Source organism: Clytia hemisphaerica, unplaced genomic scaffold (genome assembly GCF_902728285.1).
Source record: "Clytia hemisphaerica strain Z4C2 unplaced genomic scaffold, Clytia hemisphaerica genome assembly, whole genome shotgun sequence".
Taxonomy (NCBI): Eukaryota; Metazoa; Cnidaria; class Hydrozoa; order Leptothecata; family Clytiidae; genus Clytia; species Clytia hemisphaerica.
The window spans coordinates 1-18,084 of NW_027103822.1; the positions used below are offsets into that span (position 1 = coordinate 1).

An 18,084-nucleotide genomic window follows, 5' to 3' on the forward strand; every position below is an offset into this window, starting at 1 on the left:
TACAGTATTACCACCTCCCCCAGTTATTGTATGCTTTTTAGATTTATAGTATTAGAGGAATCCTCGGTAATGTGAATTTAAAATAGTCATAGATCTCCGGTCACTCAGGTAAAACGGGTGTGGGGTAAGTGCGAGCCATAAGGGTCTTTACGAAACATTAAAAATGGACTCCCTCACAGATGTCATAAATTTTCGTAATTTGAAACAAAGTTTGAAAGTTTTGGATGAGAATTGGCTCACACGGGGTCGTTAAAATGAAACTTTTTTCATAATTCACTCTTTCGCAGAGGTCAATTTTCTAACTTTGCAACCTAGTAGCCCCGGGTCATTTATATTTTAGGCCTCAAATTAATTGGGACAACATATTCGAAGTACGGCAGTACGGTAGTAATATTTGGCAAAAATAATTATCAAGTCGATGGTACAGTTGTTGTTTCCCATAAACTAAATGGAAGTGTTCACGCAAGTTGAATGACCCTTACCTTTTCAATAGTGTCAGCCATAGCACCAGTGAGTTGTCCACCGGCACGATCGAACAACATTGCCAACCCAATACAGCTCTGATATTCTTCCTTTCGATTCTCACGCAAATCTTCCAACATCAATTCTTTCATTTGGTTTCCGATCTCCAATGTGAATTGTTCATCTTCACCGAAGTGTTCAATGAGAGAATCTCTGATCATTTTGTTGCTTGCCAAAGTTGTTATTCGAATGGTCAGTTTATCTCCAAAGAATCCGTTCAAGCTGAATCCTTCCATGTTTTCCGGTTCGAATTGAGGGAAACCGAAAACGCGATCCAAAGCTCGTTCACCGACGATGACTGTCTTTGGCGGTGGAAGGGCACCTGTGACTGATTTCGTGACTGCAATGGCTGCATTTCTTAATTCTTGACAATTGTACCTTTTCAATACCTTGGTGTTTCCAAGTCTGATCAAATTCATCAAAGTTAAGCAAGATGAAGCGTGACCCATAGCTGCTCCTTCTTCACACACTCCAGCCCATATTCCATTGGCACCATTGACAAGACATTCCAAAACACTGGCATCTGATAAACCCCATTGATGATGAACATGAATCAACAGATGTCCATCATAACCACATGAATCCATTATGTTTTTGACAGACCTGGTGTAGATTGCCATCTCTTCAGGAAAGTTGTTGCCCAACTCTTCATACAATATACCAGTCAACTTTGGTCTGTACGATGAAACATATCTTACCAGTCCCAACACTCTTTCAGGAGCTTTCGCCATCGCTTCAGCAAAATCACGAAAATTGATATAAATCTTGGAATCTTGAGACACGTTCTGCCTTGTCCATTTAATACGTTTATCCAATAGCTTACAAATCTTGTCCAGTGTCCATTTCTCATAATCAAAAGCAAAATATGCAAGATCAACTTCGATAATAGGATTAGGGAGATTGAGATCTTTACATTTTTGTAAACCAATCGGTAGATCGTCTACTGGTACACCATCGACATCACTGTCAGCAATCTCCACAAATCCATATTTGGTGCTCATGTCTTCTCCATTCTGGTTGAGTTCTTGGATGAAGGTATCTCCGATTCTTGTCATGTGGGAAAACGCGGTCACAATGGTGTCTTTGAAGCCGACTTTCTTCACCTGAAATACCAAGAGAAAGGAAAGGTCCAATAACATGAGAAGAAGACAATGATTAGTTCTCTCAAAGTGCACCCGATCTTCCGCTATTCATTTTATACTTTTGTGACATGCTGGTATCTAGAAATATGAAATGAAAGCTATTTAATAGTTACCTCATTGTAAATCTCCCATTTATTTTGTAAAGTATGTCCGAAGATCTGTCCGACAGTTGTTTCTCTCAATGAATTGTCTAGAACAAAGAGATCAAGATTTTTCAAAATTTCTCGCTTTTGTTCGGCACTCGTCATGGTTCGTTGAAGCTTCTGAATATCGCTTTCCACACCATGAACATCGAGTTGTGTTTCATCTGCCATGTTGACCATAGTTGTCTTCTTAATGACGCTCCCTCAAATAAATTTTACTTGTTTTTCTTAAAGTCAACTTGAAATTTATATGCTTGGGCAACAGGTATTTAAGCTATTGGCCCTCCTACGAAATAATCTCTTATCTCTTTTCTTAGAATGAACGTGAGCTTTTTGTCGTGTGTTCAATTTACTATGAACCGTCTTACTAAGATAAATTTCTGTAAACTTGAATTCTTTCAATTAATTAATGCGTACATTGAAATTCTTTTATTGTTCGGTCGTTTGACAGCACCTCTATTGTTTGGCGCTCAGACTAATCGGTCTTTTGCACCGTTTTTTTACCGTACAAATGACTACGTAATTATAATGTAATGTTCATCTAAATGTCCTACACTTTGCGGTCACATAATTTGCTTGCCTTATTTCAGATTAAACAAAATTAAGAAAATTTCAAGATCATTTTGTTTCTATATATACAATCAATATAATTTTATCGACCTATCTTGATTTAATTGGTTTAAATAAAAAGCTTTTAATGGTTTGGATAATAGCTAAATCATGCTTTTTAATCAATTTTTATGGTACGGTAGGAATTAGGAAAGCCCCCTAAGACTTTTTGCTCTCTCAAAGTTAACTTCCCTGTTGATGACCAATTTTTTACATCATAACAAAAATTCTTGGGAGGCACACTTCCTTATTCTCACTTTTCGAATTGGTCTACAACATTGTCTTTAGAGGATTACATAGAGGTTAAACTAAATCAACTATACGTGTTTTAGCTCTAGTTTAGACGGCTCACTTTTCGCCTTATGCAAAAAGTGGGCACAAAGTTGGAGTTAAAATCTATATTTGAAAACGGTTGAAAGAAGGCATTGCACTGATGTCAAAAGAAGGCAATGCATTGACTTTAGACAGCCAACTTTATGCCTACTTTAATTAACAATTAGAAAAGGCAGTTGGAAAAAGTGGGCCGTCTAAACTAGAGCTTAATTTTTGTCATTTTGTAGTCTGGTCGTCCCATACAGTCTGATTAACCAAATTAACCCAATTAGATAATCTGTAAATAAACGTGACATTTTTTAGTGAGCAAGTGAACGTAAAGCTTTAGCATCAGCAATTTCATATCGATGTATTTTAATAAAAGGACGTCTTTGATCGTACTTTTAAAATTCTTTATCCGAAATTCATTATCAACTTTCTGCCTTTACTTTTGCGCTAGTATTTCGCTCATCAAAAATTTCTCCAGTCCTTAACAGTAGAATCCCGTTGCGAAAAATGATTTCAAATAAATTAAATAAATGCACACTAATGCAAAAATTCAGGGAGTTTCTAAACATGGACCAGAAATAGCGACCACGATCGGCGACCAGACAAATTTGGGTTATCGAGTTTTTTTCCTTTCTTCAACGTAGAGTGTCTCCTATTATCATTTAAATATATCTTTTTGAAGAGTAAGCTCACCCCTATCTCATCTATTTGGAGCTACGTGCCCAATGCGTAAAACAACCATTTCGACGCTCTCGGAGCTTGATTATGGTGTCAATTTCTATCCTTTTTTATTATCATTTTTGTATAATTTGCGGCACAAAGTTTTTTGAAATTGGTTTGAGAAGCTTTGTATTTCATTATCAGATTTTTATTTCTGTCGAAATTAGTCATTTTGTCAACATAAAGACAATAGAATAATTTATAGCCCTGCAATACAACTGTCAATCATTTTTAAGAAAACTGATTGGATGATTAATGTCACGTGGCCGGTCAATATTTCTCCATAGTGACCAGTTATGAAATTGACATCATTAAAATGTCAATTACTTTTATTACTTTATTTTTGCAGGGCTATAAATGGATTATTAACCTCAGAAGCCTGTCTCTCTTGCAAAATATCGACCTCATTCGCTCGTATTGGACCTCGCTTCGCTCGTTCCAATACGTCGCGAACTCGGTCGATATTTTGCCAGAGAGACCGGCTTTTCGGTTAATAATCCATAATGATTAGATTCATATCTCTAAAACTGGCCTTTCCAAATTTTCCTACTGAAAAGTTCTATCTAGGTATTTCTACTAAAGGCATCTCATAATCAGCTTAATGAAAATATTCGGTGTAACAAAGTTTACAGACATCATAATTAATAACCCAAATTTATCTGGTCGCTGGTCGTGGTCGCCATTTCTGGTCGATGTTTAGAAACCCCCAAAAATTCATGTGTTTGTGTCTTAGTAAAGATGTCAGGAATCCTATGGGTGGGGGCTAAACTTGAGAAAGCCACACTAGGTAAATCTCTATGTCAAAATTTCACAAAACAGTTAAGTGCTTTAGTTCATTTATACTATAATACTCTAGATGCAAAATCTTCCCGAAAAACTTCTTTGTGAGGATGCGTGGTGTAATTTAAGGCTTATTTTCCGTTAAGCCATTTTGAATCGAGTGATTATTTTAATGCACTGATGACTCATGGAGGATGTACCAATTAAAAACCGTTGCATCTTTCGTCTTACACAGACTCACCATGGTTCCAATTAGTGAGGATCTGTTTCAATTAGATTTCTCCGAAAAGATTATGTGATAGCGAAATATGACATGGTACATTAGTTATTTTTGAGTAATACCAATGTTTATAGTACTCTAACATCACGTACATTCGGCTCTACTTTCTCTTCCTTCTTTTCAACTTATGTCTCGGGTACGCCTTTAGTGAGAGCTGTACTGAGAAATATTGCCCGAGGTCAAGTAACGACCGAGCTTCGTGCGAGGTTGTTGCGTTGGCCAAAAGCAATATTTTCAGTACAGCCCAAAAAAACCGGTCTTTATTGTATTTGTTAACCGTTTCCTTCAGCTTCGATTTATTTTTAGCGCTTTATTGAGGAAAAATAGATCAAAAATTGTTTTATTTTCTGAAGTCAGAAACAAAAAACGAGAGAAATGATGCCAGCGCATTGTTCATTTTCCTTTGAAAAAGTGACGTCACAATAAATTTTCCTAGCGACGGGAAACTCTGGGCAGTGTAGGCCCGTCGTCATTCGAAAAGAACCAATTGCATTGCGCAAAAAGCCGTGGAGCCCGCTTTGAAAAAGTAACCGGTTACAAATCATGCTTAAAGAAACACATGTCTTTTAACTCGCTGAAGTTTGAACAAGAACTTTTTACTAAAAAACACCCATCAAATTCTACATCTATCGAAGTCTGTCTAAAAAATATGATGACATGCTTACTTTTTCAATATTTTTGTCAGCACCTCTCTACAGCACCTGACCCCGAGAATGTAGGTGAAATTTGAATCAGACCTGAAAGATGTAGATTTGCAGTTTAAAAGATATTAAATATTTTCAACGAAATTTTGAACTCCCAAAATTCTTTCCCAGGGGTTAGTTTCATTACTTTTGATAGATGGACTAATTTTTTTGGTCCTTGAAGTTGACTCCCATTTTCGTTATAGCCCCCAGAATGTAGGTTTGGTTTTATGGCTTTAAATCTAGTAATAGTAAAATGTTGATATTTTTTCAATTGGATTAATTCTAACAGCAAATTTTAGAAATGTTTTATGCGAAAACAATATTCTAAAGAGCATTTTGTTATTCTGAAAATTGGATTTTTTCACTTTTTAGCCCCAGAATGTAGGTGAAAAGATTCGGTTGTTGAGAATGGAATTTTGGTATTCATCGGAAATTATTGTTCTCTAAGTGAAATTCATACTTTAGAAATATACGCTGACAAAAAATTAATAAATATATTAATTTCATCGTACTACAAATGAGGAAAAGTAAAAGGAAGGACGAAAAGAAGAGACAAGAAAGTTGTTTTTATTTTGTAGGTTGAACATTCTGTGTTGAAATATGTGAATAATGTAACAACACCCCTGCCTCACAGCCCCGGTGGAACTTTTTCCCACATCGGGTCCAAAAATTTCTACTTAAGTCCAAATTGGAATAGAAATTCTATTGCTCCAAACTTAGGCAAATTTTCTGATTGGGCTGGGGCCCCAAGGGGTCTGGGACACGTCGTAAAAGTCAAAATTTCAACATTAATCATCTCTCAGGTAGTACTTTCATGTTATAAAAGTACAACAAACAAGTTTTATATAATTTGACAGACTTTTTTATGTCGGGTTATCAAGGCCCCCAAATTGTAGGTCAACTAACCCCAAAAGTTAGGTCAAACATTTTCGTCAAAATATCTAACTCAGAACAGTAAATATTGAAATGGACTATTTTCCCCATTTCCTTAGTTCATTAGGACTAAGAAAATACCCTATCATCATAACTTAATTCCAATAGATTTCGATTTAGAGAGGATTTATTTAAAAAATGTCTCAGTTCGGGTAATATCCAATCAACTTCCATTCAGATTTTCGTTGGAAAAAATTAATTCAAGTTAAAATTTTCTGTCCAGAAATAATCAGTAAGATGTAACAGTATGCTCTGAAACAACTTTTTATGAAGTTGAACTATCGTTAGGGCTACAATGCTAAAAAATGAGAAACCTATATTCTCGGGGTTTACTACATTCTCGGGGTCAGGTGCTGTATGCTATATAAATAAGTAAAAACCGTTGGAAAGACATTTTCGAGTGGATAATCCAATGGGTTTACGAGTCATATTTGCACCCACTTCTCTGGGGGCCTTCGTAGGGAGGGGGGTACCAAAATTTGCCTAAAAAATTGGGATGGGAATGAAGGGGGGGGGGGGTCAAATAAAAAAAGCGGTTTGGAAATCTTGGTCAATTTATTCACATACAAAAGGTCACTGTCTTTTTTTGTATCAAAAGAGTTCCTTCGAAACAGACTCTCTGTAAAAAAGGGAGATAAAATTTCAGAAGGGGGTTGGGTATAGAGGGGGATAAGATAAACATGGGGGTGCACACCCTTCGGCAAATACATTGCTTAGTGCTAAAACAATCAAAAAATCGCAGAAAGACTGCCTTGATGGTTAACCTCATCTACAGAATTTTCTGCCGAAGAAAAATACCAGAAATCTTATTTTAACCTTTTGATATATCGTAAATTGGTACAAGAAAGTGATTTTGCGGGTGAAGCCTTTTCAAAGATTTCCCAAGGATTTATTTTCTTAAGTGGTGATAATTTTCACGAAGGACTTTTCTATCCGTTGAAAAGAGCAAGTATGGATTTTCAAATATTTCGCGGCGACTTATTTTCGTGGATGACACCAGAATCCAAGTAATCCGTGAAAATTTATCGAAGCAAAGTGTCTACATACCTTCGAGACATATTAATTGAGCTCTTCCTGCAACGTTTTTATCATTTTGTTTTTAGATGCTACGTGCAGTCGGCATCAACCTGTTTCCTTATCGTGATGGCGATAAATATGTCAGCATTTGTAAAAAGGTATCCTGTTTTTTGATGATATTATACGAGTACACGAAAAGCTTCGGTAATACTCAGCCAAACATCTACCATAACATCGTAATACTAGCCCTAAAATTTGGTGAAGATAGCTTAAAAATGAGTTTTTAAGGAAGTATTTTAAAGCCAGATATACAGTCGAAATAAATCTATACAGTACCGATACAGTACTTTTTTTTCGAAAAATGTGACTTTCAAGATGATTTTCAATATACAGTTGACGCTCTCATAAACGACGCTCTACTGTTCGATACGCTCCCTTATTCGATGGAAACTCAATTTCCCTTGAAAATCGAATTAGAGAGCGTCAACTGTATTTCAATGATTTTTTTAGGAGGAGTCATTTGTAGACACGCTGTACCAACACATGGCAGTGTCAGCATCTTGTTGTTCATACACGTGGAGTAAATGGAACAGTGATATCGGTCAAGAAAAGGTTGTCGTTCAAGCTTGCGAGTGGAATTCACCCAAAATACCATCAGAGGTAATGGAATTTTGCGAAATAAGATGGAATTCTTCAGAGCGAAGGCAAATAGAAAAGGTTTACCCCGTTAGAAAATGTTGACTTCAGAACCCCACATGGCATGCAATTTCGTCTGAAATTGTTTTTCTTTTTCCTTTTTACCATGAAACTGCGTGAAACCATGTCGTAAGAAGAGATCTAAAAAGCTAACCTTTCTTGCCCCCATTTTTAGAGGCACTGGGAAACTGTCATGCGCAACCGGCACTCGTTACATCAGCCTATTGAATTCTTTGCCAAAGTTAAAAATAAAAGAAAGTCATTTTTTGATTGCCAAAATTATTTCTCATCGAACTGGGTGATTTTTTACATATAATAGTCTATTTCTTTCGCAAAATTACATTTTTATAAATCTGAAGCAAAATAAAATTATATTATAAAGTTAACAATATCAATAAATAAAACTTCAGTTTGACCATTTCTGGATTCCAGATCCCATTATATTGGTAGTGTTTGTTGTTGACGGGTATTGCGCCTGTCTGGAAATGGCGGATGGAAATGTTTTGACGATTTTTCAGGATCACATTAATCAAGTTTTGATACATTTACAGAAAAATATTTTCCACTGATGAACTATGTTCCCTTCATCGTCCAATAAATGTTTGTAATCTTTCTCCTCTCTCGTTCTTAAATCTTTCAATAACTCATCATAATCGAAAATATGAAGCGTGGCTGCAATCCACCGGAAATACTCATCCATTTTGATGGGAAGAACGAAACGAATTTCAATCTCTTCTATGGTGATTTTGGTAAAACTAGCCTCTTGTAGATATTCATGTAACTGACTTTTCGGTGGATGGGAAATAGTGTTCGTGTAGTTTTTGACGATCTTGTGGATTGAGAAGAGATAAGTGTCCTTGATCTTTTCTTTCGACGTGAACGGAATTGAAAATATACTCTCCGTTTATAGCCAAACAATCACGAATGGATTTGAAAGTGGCAATTTTTTCCTTTGTTGGAATCCAGTTCAAAACAGTCGAAGTAATGGCTAAATCGAAATTGCTTCCAAATTTGGCCACGTCTTTTGCATAGCCATGCTCGAATTTCAACTTTTGATATTGACCATACGATTTTTTTGCGATTTCGATTCTCTCTCGATGGGGATCGATTCCCATTACCCGACCACTCTCATTGATATTGTTTAGAAGTTTAAAAGCGTTATTACCAGTCCCACAACCCAGATCAAGAATATAACTGCATTCTTTCGGCTGGAACTTTTCCATCAAAAGATCAAATGCTTTCCCTTGTAATTGGTGACTCAAATTTGAATAATGTATACTCATCTTGAAAAGAATTCTAACCACTTGAAGATGGAAATGATCTGGAGGTACTGTCGAACTTTATCTTTGTGTGCTTGTTAAATTGTGTGTGCTGAGAGTTATCAACTTTAATACAATTCTTTGATGTCTGTTGTTTTATCAGATATAATTATGAAAAATTATGTTGCTTAAAGGGATTATCAGATGATTTTTGATATTCGGCTCAGAGATACCTTTTAGGGTCCTAAGAAACACCTCCAAACCCAATTTTTTTTCCAAAGCTGAGATATTTGACTTTGAAATTTCTTTCTATTGTTTTCAAGTAAAAAGTTGAAAAGCTTTGAAAAATAATTGGGTCAAAAACTTTAGAGGTGTTTCTTAGGACCCTAAAAGGTATCTCTGAGCCGAATATCAAAAATCATCTGATAATCCCTTTAACATTGCAAGCAATTCATGTCCAACGGCCAGAAATTTGGACAGTTAAGATTTTTTAGAGCTGAGAAGAAATTTTAAAGATTTATTATGACGCTGCAATCAACTTTTGAATAATTTTCATGAATTTTCTTGGTACATTTCTTTGGAACTTAATTAAAAGCACTCTTGGTTTATATTAAAATAGATGCGATGGAGATTATTTTTTCAAAGGATGAAAGAAAACTAATTAGTAATTAATAATTATTTTGCAAATTAAAACATATTCTTTCCGGTCTGCTGCTGATTCTGTCTGCTGCTGGATTAATCATTGAAATTATTCAATTAACTGTTTGAAGATTTGCCTTGGAAATGACATGAATTTGTCTGTAGCATAAACCAATCTATGGTTGACCTTTAGCTGTCAAATACCTGCATGTAAGGAACAAAATTCTGGGGAATTAGTAAAATTACCTTTAAAAGTATTGAAATTCAATGAAATTTTCTAATTCCTTCCTGCCAAAAATGGCCTCTTTAAGAATGAATTACAAACATTAGTTCTTACAAAATTTATCTTTCTATCTTTTAAAGTAAACCAACTAAATTAAAGAGGATTAGCATATGCATGAATAGCTCTAGATTAACAGTCGAGTTTGAGATACTAGCGAGTTTATGTATTTGTCGGTGTATTTTTAGAATGTACCAAATTGTCTTTTTTGGGTATCTCCTGTTTAAGGCAACCTTTCTTAATAATGAAAACTTTTACATGAGTATTTCAATTTATTTTGAGAAAAATAGATAGGATGAAATATTCCGATTTTTTTAGTCCGGCTTTAATTGGATGAGTTGAACAGCTACAATTTAAAGACAAAATTAGGAGTAATCTAGGATGTAGGCTTTCTTATGTGCGGATGGATGAAAAATTCCACAGTTAATTACTCCTTATCTATGAAAGATTCCGTCTTGAAATTATACTCTCAAATAGTGTACCATATAAATTATTAGAAATGTAAGCAAAATGACGAAAGCAGTAGAAAAGGATGAGATATTCCAAAAATATTGATAAAAAACGGGTTGTCCAAAAGAATGTTTAAAAAACTAATGGATATTATTTTGAGGATGAAAATTACATCAAAATTACATCATAATAAAGAGTGTATCTTTCAGAAAATAGCAATATATTAACCAAACGAGTGACATAGGATGAAATATTCCACTTTTTATGTCACCCGAAATCGAAAATTGTAGAATTCTGCATCCTTTTCTACTCCTTAAATTTAAATTTGAAAATTTATGGTATCAACAATAGGTTTCCGAAGAGTTTAGATGATAAAACCGTTTTAAAAAATTGCTATAGTAAAAATCAGAAAATCTTGATTTTTTGGAACATTTCATCCCAAATTACTTCGAAACCTATATCATTGGAATCCTCGTGGAAAAATACGTCATTTCTGAAAATAAGGTTTAAAAATTCCTAACATCAAAGAAGATATTGCGAAAAAGATGATTTTAAAGATCTCTGAAAAGTCCATCAGGTACATTCTAAAAAAAACACCGACATTTACTCATTTGTGGACGAAGGAGTGACCGAAACGACCTGTATTTTTGACCCGCAAAGTTAAGGATGGTACGCTAATTTACCAGTCAGGTTTAAAAGCTGAACACTAAATCGCTACTGTGCATGCGGAAATGGTGACAAGTCCGAGATCACTGCATAGGAAATAGCGAGAGTGACTAAATCACTACTTTGTACCAGAGTGTATCTCACGTTTAGCGCTATCGCACTCTACGGCAATGAATTTTGAAAATAGTCGTAAATACTGAGTGTGTGTACAGACATCTAAATCACGCGCGAAAAAAAATTTACAGTGGTAGCATTTGGCAAAAGGTCTACTCCTTAAAAAAATTATTTTTACTTTTTTCAGGAATCATATCAATTATACTTAGCGTCCGAGAGAATTTGTTGTAAGTTGAAGATGACGGAATATGATCGAGAATTCTCTGAAGAAATTTTCCCCCAAACTCAGGTAGGTTAAGATAATCCAAAGTATTTCTCGAAAACCCCTGCATGTAACCGATGATAACAGAAAAAATCTTACTATTTACCACTTGCACTTTTCAAGTTAATGTATAGGGTCTTTTTCGGAGGGTGATTAAATAATTTTAATTTTCTCCCTATAGGACGAATCTTTCATTTCTCCCTAGCTAAATTTTTGTTTGTTTGGGCGCATTGAAGGTTTTGTTTTTAAGTAAGAGTGATATCGTTTGCTTACTCATCAATTTTAATTTTAATCATTTTTGGACCTACCTGGAGGTCCTATAAATTAACCTCTGTCCGTTCGTCCGTCTGTTCGTCCGTTCGTCCGTCCGTCTGTTACCAGCTTTTCTCATGATTGGCTCATTAGTTTTTTCAGATTTTTGGCACAATGATGCAAAATGGCAATGCCCAAAATGTGACGGAGCCCGATTTTCGAAAAAAAATCATTTCCGGCCGAAAATGCCGGAAATATGCCGGAAAACCGGTTTTTTGCAGATTTTCATTGGACTTTTTCCTTATATTTCATTGTTTTTTCACACAAAATTATTATTAATAGCACGATCAAGCATGATTCAATTGTCAATAAAACTGATTTTTGAAGCCGGAACTTTCTAAAAATCGCCGGAACAGCCGATTTTCGCCGGAACAACAGTATTTCTTGAATTTCTTGAGCTGTACTTTATATTTTTTCATGAAATTTTGCACACGGATGCAAATTGTCAATACCTAAATTGTGACGAAGCCCGATTTTTGAAAAAAACTCATTTTCGGCCGAAAATGCCGGAAATATGCCGGAAAATTTGGTTTTTTGGTATTTTCTCGAGATTTTATCATTAGTTTTTTCTGATTTTTTGCTCAAAGATGCGTATTAACAATGCCCAAAACATGGCCGAGTCCGATTTTTGAGAAAAAAATTTTTCCGGCGGAAAATGCCTGAAATATGCCGGAAATCGCCGTTTTTCTAGATTTTCATTGGACTTTTCCCTTAAAATTGGTTGTTTTTTCATTCAAAAACATTTTTAATAACAATGCCCACCATCAAGCATCTTTCAATTTTCAATAAAATTGATTTTTGAAGCCGGAACTATTTTAAAAGTCGCCGGAACAACCTATTTTCGCCGGAAAGACAGTATTTCTTGAATTTCTCGAGCTGTCCTTTATATTTTTTTATGAAATTTTGCACACTGACGCAATATGAAAATACCTAAAATGTGACGGAGCCCGCCGGAAAAACCGGTTTTTTGACATTTTCTCGAATTTTTATTTTTAGATTTTTCTGATTTTTTGCAGAAAGATGCGTATTCGCAATGCTCAAAAGATGGCCGAGCTCGATTTTTGAGAAAAAATTTTTTCCGGTTGAAAATTCCGGAAATCGCCGTTTTTGCAGATTTTCATTGGGTTTTTTCCTCATATCTCTATGTTTTTCACACAAAAACATTATCGATAACAATGCTCACCATCAAGCATGATTCAATTGTCAATAAAACTGATTTTTGCGACCAGAACTTTCTATTTATTTTTTCCCTACAACCCTTCCCTCTCCCCCCACCATCAATCAATGATGAATTTCTTGCGTTATGCATTTTCGCTAAACTCTATGTTTTCTGACTGATCTTTTTCATTTCTCTCCTTGCATTGCTATCTAACTTTCATCATCAGGTAGGTCCATTCAGCATCTACAGTATATGGCCCCCAAAACGGAGACGGCCCCCAAAACGGAGGTTGTCATTAAAAGGAGGATTCTGACTTGTAGATTTATCAGAATTAAACGATTTTTGTTTATTTAGAAAGAATGATGGTTATACTAGAAAATGAGCATGTTTTTGATGGTTTGAGACAGATTCAAAATAACATATTTGCGTATGAAGGAGATATTTTAACACCAAAATTAGATAAAAATTGCATATAACTCACTCTAGCTCCTTGGATATTGAAAATAAGTTATGAAAATGGGGTATAGGAAACTTTCTACACCTAATGCCGTTCAGAAAATGCAGATACATCTGTGACTTTAGAGGATGGGTAAAAGATATAGCATCTTAAAGGTCAACCAGTATTTTGGGACCCTAGAATCAGCATATTGATAAAACCGAAAATTCGATGTGAGAAACAGCAAAAAATCTTGGAATTCCATTCCTATCAGGTTGAGTTAATAGCTTATAACAAAAAATTAACATTGTATATAAAAGTTTTCGCTGAATCAGCAAAAATGGCAAATTCTGTCATTTTTCTGCAAAATATAGGAGAAAAATACCTTTAAAGCTTAATATTTTCAGTTTCAGTTAAGCTTTTCTTCTCGAATTTTCACAGCTTTTTCCATACATGAATGGAACTATTTTCAAAAGACATTGATTTTCAGAAACTTGATTAAGACGTTGTTAAATCTAAATTGTCATTTTGAAAATTTTTAAATTTTCAGTTTGGACTTTGCAATATCAAAAATCTTGAAATATTTCATAAAAATCATAAATTTTACATCTATCGGGTCGTAAATTTAAGGGTAAACACAAATATGTTCATAGTTTTTCCTCCTATTACCACTGGGCTTAATAAGTTGATTTTAACTAAACCTCCGTTTTGGGGGCCCCAAACCTGCATTTTGACAACCAGGGGTATACTGTAAAAATTTTATCAAACAAATTTATGCCCAAAACCCTCTAAATCACATTTCAAAACTATGGTCAAAATTTTATATTAATATCTTAAAGATATCTCGAGAAATCGCTAAAATTGCAAACCTCCGTTTTGGGGGCCATTAGAAAAAAGCTACCTATCTTTAAGCTATTGAAAAATATTGTTGAAATTGAAAATTTTGAAAAAGAACTATCGGGAAATAAAGTAGAGATGTTAAAGTTTTGCATGCAAGAAAAATTTTTGTAAAACCTCTTTTCCTCTAGCTTTGAGAGAAATTTTAAATTTGATCGCCGTTTTGGGGGCCACATACTGTAGCTTGTTAATTTAAGCTTTTTAACGTTGAATTAACACGGGTGTGGAGCAAAAATGGTCAGAAGGAGGAAATTTTTTTTTTTGCTTGTATCAGCAGACAATAGGCAAGACACGGTCCTGATGTAAAAAAATATAATCTTAATACATCGCAGGAAAAAATCTGGGAAATTGCCATTTTCGAGGTGGGAGATTTTTAGCACTGAGATTTTTTAACGATTACATTAAATTTCGATTAAATTTCGGGGGTGATTTTCGCCATTTTACTACCCTGGTAAATTTTTTATGCAAATTTCCCCACCCCAAAAATGGCCATTATCCAGGCCTGGGATTTCTCGGGTGGTAAAATGGTCATTTTCAGGGTGGGATTTATTTTTCAAAAAATTAGAACTTTGAAAACCCACCCCGAAAATGGGCATTTCCCAGGCCTGGGATTTCTCGGGATGTAAAATGTACGCATGCGCAAGAATTTTTTTTTCTTCAAAACCACAAGTGGTTATTTAGTTAAAACCAAAACACTTTATGATGGTTGTATTCGGTCAGTGTGTACCACAAAGCTAAAGGTGAGGCGTCATTTGTTCGCAATGGACTTACGTCGCATTAGCCTGTCGGACGAAAACTGTTTTTTTATCGCGATTTAGGATTAGGGCAAAAATAAAGAAAAAATTTGGTTTGTGGGAAGGCACTGGCTAACGTCGCCGCATGGGCTCAGTGTATCGGTGAGATCGGGTTAGAGGCACAGATCTGTAAGGCCCGAAGGGCTAGATAGGCAACTTTAAACTTTCTCCAGCAAAAAAAAGTGCATCAAAAATTTGACTTTTTAAATTTCGTGCCGATGGATAGGATCTAGCATTTTAACTGTTTTTGGAGCGCGAGATAAAAAAAAGTAAGTGGCAATCGCTATTTCGCTACCCTGAGTATCAGAGGTTAAGTTTTCAAAGAAAAGAGTAACCTCTGAAGACAAATAATAGAAATTTTATCGCGCATGTTTCAATCTAATCACTGTAGAAAAAATCAAAGATGAAGAGCAAATATCACCATATAAATGTCTAGCAGACTGTATCGGTATGCAGTTTACTATTTACGAATTCCCCAGAAACCTTCAAGTGTAGTTGAAATGAGTTTATTTCGAAAGAAATCTTTTACATGATCCCCAAATGTATAACAGTAATTACTAAACTTTTAATTATGGAAATGTCACTTTAATTGAATCGAAATAATAGACAAACTTTATGTTATGATTCTCTATCACTGACTCTTTTTACAAAGCATTGATGACTTTTTGTAAGTTGTATTTTCAACGACGGGAATAAAAATATCGACTATGACGCTCATCCAAGATCTTGGATGGTCGTCATGGTTACTTTTGTCTTCGCTGATTGCGCGATGAATAGAATCTCGATTCGTCGGCACAGCGTAAATATATGATTTTGAGCTGTGCTTTTCACGGTACTATTTCGCATCTCTCAAACCAGTGAAATTCTTTGTTGTCACGTGATTTCTTTGGTAGGAAATCATACCAAAACTTGCTTCACTTCGATAAAGGCTGCGGATGTAATTAAGTTGGCTCTCAGGTGTAGCTCCGCTGTTGTGACAAAAGTTCCGGGATTCTCAAAGTACCTTAAGTGGATAAATTTTCGCGTGGATTAATTTTCGCGAATTTTGGCCATTTTCGCGAAATTTAGTCCACGCGAAAATTTTGAAGGCCTTTGATTCGCGAAGATTAGTCCACGCGATATTATTTGGAATTTTACAATCGCGAAAATAAAAATTCGCAAAATCTAGATAACATGCTACAATCAAAACATATTACGAGTTCAACTCTTCATTTCAATTATAAATTCTAGTAACCTAAAAGTGCTTTCTTTGAAGTTTTTTGAAAGCTTTTGAGTGACTTTGTCTGTCTTTTTTCGATTAAGAAAACACATCTCTTTTCTAGTTACAATTTATATAGTCGCGAAATTAAACAAAGAAGGCCGTTTTCGCGAAATTTAATCCACGCGAAAATTTTAAAGACCCTTGATTTGCGAGATTTAATCCACGCGAAATCTTTAAATTCCGTCTCGCGAAAATTAGTACACGCGAAAATTTATCCACTTAAGGTAGTGCAAGTACATGACAGAACGAATGGGAGCTATCGAACCGATGCTCACAAAATGATCAAATACATTTATAACATTTTATTAAACGTAATTCAAAATTGGGTACTTTAATCGTAGAAATTTTAGCGAGACTAATTTTAGCGTTTTAGCGAGTTTTCCCTATTTTCGCTAAAATAAATCTCGTTAAAACACGCCGATTTGACAGATTGCTTAAATTTATCCGCGCGAAATTTCTGGTTATATTGCCTTGATACATTTTTATCAATAGGAAGGGTTTCAGTGCAAAGAAATGCTAGAAAACGAATTCAGTCAATAATGTAATACGAGTATTCGCTAAAATTTGTCCACGCGAAATTTTTTGAAATCGTGATTCGCTAAAATAAATCCAAAAAAAATCAAGATTTTCCTGACTCGCTAATATACGCTAAAATTAGTCTCGCTAAAATTTCTACGATACCCCCCGGAATTTGGAAAACCCAGGCCATATCCCAGGTCATTTTCCAGGCCTGCAGTTGTTTCACTTTTCCAGGGCAAATCCCAATCCCGAAAATGGCCATTTCCCAGGCCTGGAATTTAAAGATTTTTTCCTGTGCATGGTGTTCGGGCGGGATACTTTATGTGCAAAATTCTGAATTTGTCGAAGTCGGATGAAGGGCTATATGAGTTTGAATTTCCCAGCTCCAAAAAAACAGTTGAAAACACAGCCAATCAAATTCTGTTATTATTTCACTCTTAAAGAAAAACACAACTTTCTTAAGTTTTTTTAAATCTCGTAAAGGCCGGTTTCAACTTGCGCGCGCTGCGGTCGCAACTTTGGCTTCAATCATTTTTGCTTGGAGAAAAGATTACGTCATAAAAACGCAGCGCGCGCTTGGAAAAAAAGTTGAACGTATTTCAACTTTTTTTTCAAGCGCGCGATCGTTACGTCATATCGCACCAATGGAGTTGCTTCATTTTTCTTTTGACCAATAGCGTGGAAGCTTTGCTCGAAGAAGAGCGATCGCAGCGCGCGCAAGTGGAGACCGGCCTTAAGTAAGTGAAGACAGCGCTAAATTCGAATTTCCTACTGTACCTTTTTTGTCCGAACCCATACAGTATACATTAATTTATAAAAACACAGGATGGGTTTCCTGTCTAGATTTGATATTCCTTATTCTTTGTTCAAAATTGACACTCTAAAGGGATCTCGTCTTTATTTAGATGCATCCCGGATTGTACCATATGATTCGAGATGGTGGTAGTGATGAAATGATGAGGAAGTTGAAAGAAACGTCTGTTGTATTCATCGATTGTGTACATCAATTGTTGTCCGCAACTAACGTTTTCATGTACTCTTGAAAATAAGTGAAATTTTCCTGACATACAGCATATGGAACAGATTAATCGAAGACATTGTTTAGCTGAATGGGTATAATAATACCAACAGAGTATTTTCTGCTTTTGTAAACTGGTAGAATAATCTTACTGAAAGGTACTTTAGGA

General features: G+C 35.2%; 2 protein-coding genes across 2 annotated transcripts; one reads left to right on the forward strand and one right to left on the reverse strand.

Moving 5' to 3' along the window:
- Positions 1–482: 482 nt before the first annotated feature.
- On the reverse strand, positions 483–2,148 carry LOC136806661 (uncharacterized; the record flags this gene model as incomplete). Its single annotated transcript, XM_067063245.1, has 2 exons — positions 1,778–2,148; positions 483–1,625 (listed from the first exon to the last, which is right to left on the reverse strand). Coding segments are annotated over exons 1-2 (1,353 nt in total), but the record flags the coding sequence as incomplete, so codon positions are not given.
- Positions 2,149–7,239: 5,091 nt separating this feature from the next.
- LOC136806662 (dynein axonemal intermediate chain 7-like) lies at positions 7,240–18,078 on the forward strand. The gene is made up of 4 exons (XM_067063247.1): positions 7,240–7,311; positions 7,664–7,813; positions 11,445–11,546; positions 17,803–18,078. Exons 1-4 carry the CDS (start codon positions 7,240–7,242, stop codon positions 17,938–17,940), a joined length of 462 nt encoding a protein of 153 aa, XP_066919348.1. The 3' UTR covers positions 17,941–18,078.
- The last annotated feature ends 6 nt before the right edge of the window (positions 18,079–18,084 follow it).